This window comes from Trachurus trachurus (assembly GCF_905171665.1).
Source record: "Trachurus trachurus genome assembly, chromosome: 22".
Classification (NCBI taxonomy): Eukaryota; Metazoa; Chordata; class Actinopteri; order Carangiformes; family Carangidae; genus Trachurus; species Trachurus trachurus.
Window position 1 is genome coordinate 10,513,761 of NC_139907.1, and position 12,177 is coordinate 10,525,937.

Sequence of the window (12,177 nt, forward strand, 5' to 3'; positions counted from 1 at the left end):
GTTTTGATGTTATTTTTTCATGATTACACTCTAATTAAATTAGAGACCAGAGCAAAACCAGAAGGTTTCTTACTGATCGTTACCACCAGTTGCACTGATGCACAGAAACCCAAAATGTATTTTTCAGAGCTGCACTAAAGTTTAGATTGTCACTGTATCAGATTTGCAATAACTTTGACAATTGACAATAACAGTATCATATCAATATCTATAAATATCCATGATACCTTGATTTGCATTGATGTGAACTAGACTCAAATTCAAGTGTAAGGAGGTGGAGAAAGAGTAACTGTGTAGTTAATGTAACATTTAATGGACGGTGAAAAGACAACCAGGTGAACTGGCAAACACAAAATCCCCAAGGCCTAACATGAGTCTTTACAACATTGTCACAGGTGTAACACAGTCTATTGTATGTTATTATCAATATTTCATCTTTAGATATTAATGGCCATTGTCAATTTATTGCAACACTCCTAGTTTGGATTTCCATAAGTCTCAGGGTTTCCTCTAACAAATGTCTCTAATGCAGAGCACCAGTCACTAGTTTTTCGAACGGGGATTGATTCGTAAAAGATTAACAACTCTCAATGCATTAGAGGATCTGGATTTTGAGAAATACTTCTCACAAGGTTTTGAATATTTTTACGAATAAGTAATAAACTGTGAAGTCTGAAGTAAAGAAATCGCTGCATGTCGTGGCTCAAAACCAACATAGTAGAGTTTCACACCAACCACAGAATGGACGAATGTGTTCAGACAGGACATTATGTTGATGTTGGCCTTTGTAATATTAGTGCTGGACGACAAATTCAGTGATAGTCATTATAAATTCATCACAAATGTTCACAAATCTCGGGTTTCCTTTATTCCTGTTCTCTGAATCCCCTTTTGAAAAAACAAACTGAGGTTTTCAGGGTTTCACTAATGTTCTTGGTTTTGTGTGTCAGAGTGGGAGTGGTGGTGTCTGTCTAATAAACATCACTGTGTTTCCATCACTGTGTGTGCGTGCGTGTGAATAACATGTTTTATCTTTTTGTTGTATGTTTTCTTTCTTTGAAGGAAAAAGAGCTTTCATTTTGATTTTGCAGTAAGGTATTGTGGTCGATTGAGTTTGTTTCTCACGTAGCCTGGTTGATTCATGTGCTTTCTGTGTGTTGGAGCCATTTTCCCCCTTGAACCTCCTCAGTCTTTGCCACTTTAACGGCTGCTTTTTCCAAAGTTATATATTTTTTTCTATTAACAGCCTGAGCCGTAAAAAAAAAAAAAAAAAAAAAAAAACTTTTCTGAAAAGATCCATCTCTGCCATCCAAGCCACAGCTCGGAGTCATAAACAACAGAAGTGCACAGACAGAGTATGAGATTTCTTGAACTAATTAAAGCTGCACCAGGCCAAGTTTTTATTGAGAGGGTTTTATAAACTGAGACACATGAGGTAGAGTAAAGAAGGGCGTCAGATCCTCTGGTGCTTTTTCTTAGTTCGTCCAAAAGAAATTGTGGTTGTGCGGTAGGATAACTGCTTTCCTTAAGGAAGTGACAAGAAATTGGATAGGAAAATACAAACATGTTGCTCAACAGCAGAAAGTGGCAGCAGATCAAAACAAAATCTGAGCTCATGAGTTTATATTCCCTGCCTCTCTTGAAGCAGTTATTATGCTAATGTCATGTCTCAAGTCTCTCTTGTTTTGCTGCTAAATGCAAAATGATCTGGTGCTGCTTTAATGACCATAATTAGAAATACTTCAGCTTTAGAAGCAGTTTCACATTTTGGGAAATTGTTCATTTTATATGAGAATGGACATTAGCACCATTCTCCATTCTGTAGGATCAACAGCCAACAGCTTAGCTTATAGCATAAAGTCTGGAAACAGAGGGAAACGGGTCACTGCTGCCTCTCCCACTGATCACTGGGTTAACAAACTTGATCTAACATTTAATTGGTGAGCTTTAGAGGTGAAGTTAGGGAAATGTTTCCAGTCTTTATGCTATATAAGTGAAGCTAACATAAGTCCATTTTCCAAAATGTGACACAAACTGCTCCTTTAAGTGCTTCATCATTTAGAAGTTTGTTGCACATCTTCTAAATATACATAAATAATGCAACAACTCAACATCTCTGTGCTCTTGATGCATCTGTTTTATATTATCAGGCAGTTTATGAATACTTATAAACTCTATTATTCCAAAGTCTTGGTTTGGACTCCAAACAAGGTTAAAACACGCTGATAAAGTGGCAGGAGACTGAAAAAAAAAATCAGCTTTTTCCTCCCGCTGGAGATTTTTTTGTTTGTTTCTTCCCTCTCTGCCGTTTCCTCTCCCATCATTTCCATGTGCTTGTGGCCATCCATGTCTGTCTGTTATTTGTCCTGTTATAGATGTAGGAAACCTGCACATTGTCAGTGAAATAATTAACCCCTCCCTCTGTAATTTAATCATGAGCCTCAACCACAAGGTTAAACGTGCTGAAGTTATATGATTGGTTTAAATGCATCATGATCAACTGCAGTGTCCTCAGTGCTACTGGAGCTGTATTGAAATTGTATTAGGAACAGTTGGTAATGTGTACAAACCTATTATACATTCAATAACAGTCTATTAGATATATTATTATATAGTACAGACAGTCTAGTAGAACTGAATAGTATTATGCATTATCATTTATTTCTAATTTAATTCTAATAATTTACAAGTTGTTGACGGATAAAGATATGCAATGCAATTTGGCATGAATTATGGGAACAGTAGCAATGTCCCTAAAAGCTTTGTGAATGTGATGGTATTATTGATCACATTCATGCTTTACATAAAATTAACAATAGTTTAATATATCTCTGATACATAATTAGGATTCAAGGATAGAAATAACATTTCAATGAGATGGGAAACAAAACCAAAGTGGAGAAAATGATCAATATTTTCTGTTATAGATGTTATAGAATAGAGAAATTATTTAATAAGTGGAATTTAGCAATACAGAAGAAGACAATTAGATGTAGATAATAGAGAAAGTGATTGTAGTCTAAATCAATATGAGACTTCAGCTCCAGACGAGCCGACAGGTAGAAGAATAAAAAAGTAAGATCCCAGAGGTCTCAGTAGATATCAAATAATGCAGAAAACCATAAAAAATATCTGAGGCTCTCCATCTTCAGGTGAAATTATATTATTCAGGATTAGAATAAAGAATGTATTTGTCATTTAATATGAAATACCTATTCCTTTTTGTTATATAGTGTTATGTAGTTTTCTTTAGTTCAGGCAGAAATGAAGTTTTACAGTATGCCGTGTTGTAAATTTTCATTTCTGGTGGATGTAGGGAGGTGAGGCTTGTGATTTAGCCTCTAGCTGTTATGTATGAAGATCTATAGTCTGTTTGTTTGCCTGTATGTTTTAGGAATACATTAATAATATTATTCCACCTGAAGATGGAGTGCCTTGGGTTTTTCTTTTTCATGCTTCTCTGCATTATTCAATTTCTATCTAGACTTCTGGGGTTTTGTTTTCTGTTTTCAATATCAGGTTTATTCCTGTTTGACTAAAGGGGAAAAAAACTAAAACAAATATATTCTGAACACTTATTTTGAAGAGACCCTGTTGAGCTTTAAGAAATTTGATAATTACCTTTTGTGAAGTATGTTATTAGGAGTTAGTTATTTAGTTAAATGCATTCCCTAACCTTTATCTTAAAAGTGCATGTGTAATGTCTGTAGATTTATGTACATTTTCATGGATTGACATGCATGTGCATTGTCTATCTGACTACACCTCACATTTATATCCAGTAGCTGGATTTAACACATTAGACAGACATCATGTGTTCTGTCATACTCCATCCCCTGCAAGGCGAGATGAACATAAGTCGCTGACATACCAGGCAGACATCTGGCTTCCTCTCCCTCCCTCCCTCTCTCTCTCTCTCTCTCTGGCTGCTCTGAGACTGATCACAGCAGAGATGTGTTGTGCTGGGAAAACCAACTGTTACCTACTGTAGACTGTCTTCTCTATTCTCTCCCCTCCTCCGTAGTCTCTCTGTTTCTTCCCTGGGGGGGCGATGGCAGGTTTCTTCAAGGCAAGAGCAACAACCTTTCACATCATCAAACGTCTTTACATGTAGAAAACATAGACGTACAGAACAGTAGAGCTCCATCCAGGCTATTTTTCTGCTCTCTGTCAGGAAAATAGTTCATAGTGTTAGACGGCTTGTTGTCAGCGTAGTGATGCACTACTACCACTCGGTGGCAGTGCATGGGACCAGACAGGGTTTGGATTTAGGTTGGTGCTCTTCCTTCTCATTCATTTCTTTATGGTTCAGTAGTTTAGTTTTTCCCCTGATGGACTTGCTGCCTCCTGAATGCCCCTCTGACTTTAATTTGGTGGATCCTCTCTTGTCTCTGCAATGATTGGACGGCTGCGGCGGAGGCAGGCAATTTGCATGTTTTCTCTCTGCTTCTCCTGCTACAATCAGGGGCCTGCAGTCGGGACGTGAATCTTATTTGAGTGGAGGTTTAAAGCCCCGACAGCAAGTGCAGCATGCTCTGTTGATTCTGTTTGGGCTGTGATAACTTTTTGCATACTTTCTATGCAATGGGAAACTGCAGCATTTCCAGATATGAAACACTGGAAATCAGCATCATCAACATGTACAATTACTAACAGCTGATTTTAGTGTTATTAACCTTAGATGTCATTTCATTGAATTACAATCTTTTACTTTTCACAGTAATTTTAAATTCTTATAGGAATTTCTTGTTTTCTTTTCTTACTTTCCATTAAATATTTCATCAATACAAAGACTTGACATGGTGGGTCTTTTATTTTCTCATAAAATGTTTGTTGTTTGTGTTGCATCCTCTTTCCACTGCCTCTCCACAGCCCTGATGAGGACTCGTGTCAGAAATTCATCCCTTTCATTGGAGTAAGTTTCTACTTTACTGAAAAATCCACTGTAAAACAAAATCCACTTTGGTTTAGTGTTTGTTCAGCTGATGTTTTCTTTCTTTTTTAATCCTTCAGATGGTGAAAGTTGGCATTGTGGAGCAGGCATCTGCAACGTCAGGTGAGTTGCATAATCGCATTAATCTTTAACTCTTAAAGCTGCAGTAGATGACTTTTCATATGTTTTTATATGAATCATACGATGAGCATGGTCACATTTACACTACATTGTGGTAACTCACAGTCTTGTCATTAAAAGCAAATATCTTCCCAAAGAATTACTAATGTTCCACAAAACATCACTCCATTAATGATATAAGGTAGAGATATTGTAATATTGGATTTTAGTCGAAACAACTGAGCTCTAGCTGGTGTAAAACCTGCTTAATAGTGTCATTGCCCACCTTGATCCTATATAATGACAACAACTAAGGGTCCAGTACTCAAAGGAGATCCAGAGTGTTTGTTTTTAAGGAGACTTATGTCTGAGTGGACGATTTGAGTTGAATAAATTAATAAAAAAGTGTTTATTTCCAATGTGTACCACTGTTGACACCCCGGTTTACAGTGACCCTCTGTTGTTCGCTCCCTCAGGAGACTCTGATGATGCTGCACCTCTGGGCTCCTCGCTGCTCTCCTCCACCCCTCCACAAATATCACCTGCACTCAAAGAGGCGTCACCCACGCCTCCCTCCTCTCCGTCCGTCACCTCCAGCTTCTGTGCTTACAGGTGCCTTTTACACTTGCGTCCTCAAACCTGAATATTGCCAACCACTGCCACTGATATATATTAACTTGAAAGTGATATATAGGTCAATAATTCATTTAAATGTAATAAAAGTATAGAATGATAAAAGTCATCCAAATCCTATATATTTTCTACTTGTGATTAGAATAGTAGATTTATGTACATTTTCATGGATTGACATGCATGTGCATTGTCTATCTGACTACACCTCACATTTATATCCAGTAGCTGCATCATTTTTTAGAGTGGTAACATGACATTTCTCTTTCAGCTTACATTTTTTACCTTTCAAAATAAAACTAACTCCACAGTATTCACCTGATCTCATCTGGTTGTCTCCTGTAGTTCTAGCAGTCAGTCGGAGCTGATGGGGCTTCAGGTGGACTACTGGGTGGCACTGACGGAAAGGAAGAAAGACGTGGAGAAGCGGGACTCCTCCTCCAAAAACACTCTCAAGTGCAATTTCCGCTCGCTGCAGGTCAGCCGGCTGCCACTGGGGGGCGCTGAGCCAAGCACCCAGCCCGTTATGTCCATGACAGTAGTGACCAAGGAGAAGAATAAGAAGGGTAAGACGTATGTGCAGGTGGAATGGCACATGCATGTTTGATAGGATTTGTGCAGTGTGGATTTACTTTGCGGTCACAATGGGAGCTTTAAAGAGGAAGTTAACCTCAAAATGAACCTTTTAAAAAAGTTTACATAACCCTGATGTTGTCACTAGGCCACAATAATCAGAGGATTTTCACAGGACTGGACAGGGTCTGATCTCAAATCATCTCCAGTCTGACCTCGAACGCTGCGGCCAAAAGGCCAAATGTCATCACAACTTAATCCTCAGGGAGCAGAGAGGTTGTGAATCCCTCATTTACTCACAGCGTGCGCCTCTGTCCTTCCCTTCTGCCAGTCATGTTCCTGCCAAAAAAGAGCAAAGACAAGGAGGTGGAGTCGAAGAGTCAAGTGATCGAGGGCATCAGCCGGCTCATCTGCACTGCCAAGCACCAGCAGACCATGCTGAGAGGTAATTTTCTACACAGAGGTGTGTCCTCCCTCTTTCCTGTTTTTGTGTCTCAGTTTGTGTGTCATTATTTCAACCTGACAATGATATGCCTGATGAAGGTCATAGTGTTGACCGAAACGTTGCCTTAAAGCAGATATCAGTGGAATGTTTTTGTTAATATAAGTCCTAAATAGTCCTATTTTCCGTCAGCAATCACTTACATGAAGTATTTCAGCCTAAACACGAGTCTCTCCGTCACTCTGCTCTGCTGTAACCCGAGGAGAAAATTTTCCTTGTGGGATACAAGTGTTATCCAATGAGGAGAGAGAACGGCATGAAGGGCTGTGTGTGCAGCCAAGGGATGCGCGTGAATGTGGTGATGTAGCACGAGGACCAATTGATGCCTGACAAGGGCGGGGGCTGCTAACTCATGGTGCGTTCAAAGAAACTCGTACTTTGTGTTTTTCCTTCCTGTGAAGTCATACCAGTTCGATCTGGTACGAGTTCACGGGTCGGAAGTTACGAGTGGCCGTTATAGGGAACTTTCACAGACAACAGGATGGTAAAAACACGAGCTACGGGTTACCTGGAACGCTACCAAGTCGTAGTTGTGACTTGAAGCTGTAACTTACGGTTTCAAAAGCCTGCCTTGAACGCAGCATTAGCCGAAACGGCCGTGAAGCTGATATCTGCTTTAATAAATTAATTGAGACTGAGACAGTGTGCGGGAGCTTTTTCTGAACTCTGTATTTTGGGTTATGCCCTCATCCTACGCACCTGCATCTTCTGGTGTGCTGAGACCCTTCACTTGCTTTTGGAACCCGACAATGAAAAAATAATACAAGTAATGTTTGCAAAGTGCTAGTTGCAATAAAATCAGAATAGTTCCCTCATAGACCACATAAGGGGACATTCTGGAGATATTGATGAAGATGGACGATAAGAGATTTAAAACGTATACCATAAATCAGCATATTGTACACATGCACAGTATGATTTGGTATAAAAAGTTAAAGTGAAGTTTTGCAACCAAAGTAAAACAAATGCACTTGCACATTTTTGTGATACAGTAGTTGGTTCATTATATGAATCCTATATCAAATAAGTGTTCCAAACAATTACATTTTCAGCTTCACAAATGTGCAGATTTGCTGCTTTTCCTTGTTTTGTATCAGTGTAAATTGAAACATTGTTTTGTTTGGTTATTCTTAATGACAGGTCTGTTAATTGAGGAAAAAAAGCATAAACATTAACATTTGTGCTGTGTTGTTCCTGCAGTTCTGATTGATGGCGTCGAGTGGAATGACGTCAAGTTTTTCCAGCTGGCGGCACAGTGGTCCTCACACGTCAAACACTTCCCTATCGGGATCTTTGGACACACAAAAGGCCCGTACTAGCAGCACCTAAGAGACTGAAACACTGAGGAGAGGACAGCTCCCCCCTTTTCCCTATCCTCTCCCTCGTGCCAACCGTTTTTAACCCCCCTCCATCCCATCGTCCCTCAGCATACCCCCTCTATCCTGCTGTCTTAATTTAAGCTCCTGCTTTACTGTTGCATTTGTCCGATTATTTAATCTTTTGCGTGTTTTTTTAATTTTTTATTTATGTAAAAACTTCTCAAGGCAAAGCGGCCAAGGGAATATTTCTTTACTCTGCTTTGTAAAAGAAAAAAAAATCCTGCTGATGTTTTATAGACTTTTGAGAAAAAAAAAAGCCTAATTAAATAATAATTAGAGATGACTTCTAACCTTTGACATACAGTATGAGTGCCCAGGTTTCACCCTCTGCCATTGTTTTCCATCATATGCTTTTATTATTTGGTGAGGTTGGTTTAAGCACTTGGCCAGCACAATTAATCAAGAATATATGTATGTGTATATATATGTGTATAAATATATATATATACTCATATAAACAAGAGCAGCTGTCTTGTAATGAAGCAGAAGAAGTGATGATGATCTTATTTTCTATTTTGGATTCTCCACTTCAGAGACTGTTGTCGATTCATCATCTTACCCCTTGACGAAGAAAAACAAGAAATGGCCCCTGACCATTTTGGCCCTCTGCACTAAATGAAGAAGAAGTCCTAATGTGCAATAGACTGAATACTGTGTGAATGCGATTCTGAGTCTGAAGAATCTGAATAACAACCGGGCACTTAGATTACACATCACTCTTAGTTGTAGTTTTCACTCTGTGTAGTCCCCTCTCACTTTTACTTTCTCATCCCTGTGAACTGGCTCGAGTTTGAAGAGTTTTGCTCCAAAATTAGACCAAAAATTTTAGAGATAATATGCAAAAAAAACAAAACAAACACTGTCTTTATTTAAAAAAAGAAGATTCATAGCACAAAATAAACTCATTCTGAGATGGTACTAGAAAGAATGTATTGATGTCTTGGGAAATTTGTTTATTCACTTTCTAGATGAGAATATCAATAAACATCGCATCTGAGTGGTTAAATTTGCCTCTTAACTTAGCATAACAGTGGGAAACAGCTAGGATCTGTCTGAATATATAAAAAAAACAAATCTGCCAACCAGCAACCGGTTGCTAGCACACAGCTAACCTGGCACACATCAAAAGTAACAAAATACACCTACCAGCATCTCTATCACAATCACATCAACATATTATATCTATATCTTTGTTTCTTTAATGAGCCAGCCGAGCTGTTTCCAGTCTTTGTGCTAAGCTAAGTGCTATCAATGTTTTCAGCAAATACTAACAATTCCTTTAACCTATAAATATATGAATGAAATGAGATTTAAAAATGTACAGAGTGATCCTCTGTAATCAGTAATGTTCCCAAAAATGTTAATTGAAGAAAAACTCTTCTTCCTCAAGCCCCACACTCCTCCACCATCACCACCACCACCTCACTCCGTATCTTTTGCTAAAAGCAAACGTTACTTTTTGCCAAAGGAAATACCCATCAACTGCAGCTCACTCATTCATTACCTGTGTGGTATTATAGATGATTTCATAATGTAGAGGTGAATGTATTGAAGGTACCTTGATGTAAAGCACTTTTAAATGTTTGTCCATTATAGATTTTAGTGTGTAAAAACCTGCCCACCCCCCATATCCATCCATCCATCCATCCATCCATCCATCCATCCATCTCGCACCGGGACCTGCAGGCACGACCGAGGCTGCAGTTCAGAGGCACATAGAGACACTTGTATCTGTCATTATACCTGAGGTCAACAACAGCACAACAAGCAGTGGCGACATGGTATATAGCCGATATGCAAAGCAAAAACCGGCATCTGTATCTTCTCAGTGCTGTTTGATATCACTTTAAGCTCGGTGTGTGAAGCCTCGTTGGACTATGTTAGGTTTTAGTTTTATTATTCTGTAAGGTTAGCCTATAGAACGTGTACAGTATGTGATGTTAACATTTCAAAAAAATGTTCTGTCAGTAGATCTTTGCTCACTCTTTGGCTGACTATTAAGCATAAAACTAAAAAAAAAAGAGAAAAAAGAAGAAAAAAAAGAATTTTGCTAATACAGTTGCTTTCAGTAGCAGTTTCATTATAACCTTTTGCCAATTTCTTGATAAGTGCCTAAATTGCTTCATTTTGACAGATCAATATAAATAGATATCCCTGGCTAACTTGGTGCTGATCCTGGTCCGACAACAACAGAAATATCTCGATACAGGTTAATCCTGTTCATTTGAGGGAGGGGAAATCACACTCCAGCCAGCTGACTCTCTAAATGTGGGTTTGAACACATTAAAACAACACTACAGTCCGTTCATGTTGAGCATATTTGTTTCTCTATAAAGATGTTTTAGATGTTATTTTTTTGTTTTTTCATGTTGTCTCAGAGAAAGGCTTGTTGAAACTGAAAGATCCCCTAAAGACTACCACTGTAATCCCAAAATTGGGAGTAATAAAACTACTATACACACTAAAACGTACCACTTTTCTGTCATGTGTGAGTTACTACCATCTGTTTCCTACTCAATAATTGGATGCAAAAGGGTGATTTAGTCACATATACTCTTGCAGTGAAGGTAATAATCACCGAAAACCATTAAAAAAACAGATAGGCCTACATTCATCATGGTGTCTTTTTTTTTATCACAATTGTTTCCAGCACACATGTATCTTCCATATTATATTCTTAGAGGATATTGAAATCTGTGTTTGGCAAAAACTAAACTAAATGATGCACGAATAATTTATATTAAGGAACATCAACAACAGTGACAAAATAAATAGTTAAAGAATGACAAAGCCACATCAACCCTAATAAGATAATATTTCTATCACAACAACCAGTTTACCTTTAAAGTATACTCAGTTCAATTCAAAATGACTGCAGCACATTTGAGTCCAGATATAAATGACACTTCGTGGGAATCCATCCCTCCCTCCTCTTTCCTATCTGTGTAATGTTTCCTGTGCCACACTGGCTGACACGGACACTTACAAAAAAATATTTCCCCACCCATGTTTCACAGCTGGAGAAGAGGAAGTTACAAAGTACTGACTTGGCACATGCCCCAATTACAAGTTTCCTTAATTTAATAGCCAGTGACAGTAGGCTACATTAACATTTGGAAGAATTGCTGCAAGAGCTGTATTCATTGTGCATACAACTAGAACAATGCAGTTTACAACATAAGCTGATCGCACATTTTTGATTGTAAAATATTGGTCAGCAAAGTAAGACAACTGGCTGACAAATAATTGAGTAAAGAGCCTCTGAAATATAGTAAATGTAGTGAAATATATAGTAAAAGCAATATAGCACTGAATGAATGTCATTTTTACTACTGGTGACAGGAACATGAAATCTACACTAGTTTCATATTTTACAAGTTTCTGTTATCCTAAAGATGTAATTGGTGAATGACAGTGGGTTCACTCCACTAATTTTGTAGCCTACAACATTACATTTTTTAGGGAGGCTAGGCTAGGCTATATCTTTCTGTCATACAGTATATAGCCTATATTTTTTCAATGTTGATTTCTTAATTGCTTGGGTCCCCTATTTATAAGCAGTTTCTGCTTCTCTGGGGTTCCCTTTCATGTACATCTGTCTTAACTGCTCATCTGAAAGACATTTTTTTCCTGCTAAGTAGGCTACATGAATAAAATATCTGAAATCTGAAATCTGAAATGTGGTTATACAGTCCAAAATAAGGGTGCTCTTGATCATCTGAATCAAATCAAATCATATTGTAATAGTAGCCTAATGAAAACCCATCAAAACAACAACAAAAATAAAAAACAGTCATAAAATACTAAATGTTACTGTATGAAGTGGCACAATGCAGTTTCATCTCATGTTGGAAGTGTTTATAGCCTACCTACAGTAAAAGTGGTTATTAATATATTTTGACTTTCGCTCTTTGGCTGTCTACATTGAAAACGCTCTAGTTCATTAAAAATGGTGAACAAAATAAAATAAAATGAGAGCTTAACTGTAATGTACTGTAATTGTAAAATCCAGCAGAGCCCTATAGCCCTATAGCTGTCTC

General features: G+C 38.0%; 1 protein-coding gene across 3 annotated transcripts in view; it reads left to right on the top strand.

Annotated features, from left to right (window-relative positions):
- The window catches only part of pacs2 (phosphofurin acidic cluster sorting protein 2), a 69,095-nt gene extending 58,498 nt beyond the window's left edge, over positions 1 to 10,597 (top strand). For 2 of the 3 annotated variants that reach the window (XM_083998400.1, XM_083998402.1), the window contains exons 19-25: positions 1,063 to 1,095; positions 4,873 to 4,915; positions 5,014 to 5,056; positions 5,530 to 5,665; positions 6,029 to 6,249; positions 6,588 to 6,719; positions 7,959 to 10,597. In XM_083998400.1, coding sequence (XP_083854526.1) covers positions 1,063 to 1,095; positions 4,873 to 4,915; positions 5,014 to 5,056; positions 5,530 to 5,665; positions 6,029 to 6,249; positions 6,588 to 6,719; positions 7,959 to 8,077 — 727 coding nt within the window. In that variant the 3' untranslated portion in view covers positions 8,078 to 10,597. The remainder of the gene's footprint in view (positions 1 to 1,062; positions 1,096 to 4,872; positions 4,916 to 5,013; positions 5,057 to 5,529; positions 5,666 to 6,028; positions 6,250 to 6,587; positions 6,720 to 7,958) is intronic. The other variant, XM_083998401.1, reaches the window with a different exon arrangement.
- Positions 10,598 to 12,177: the final 1,580 nt, after the last annotated feature.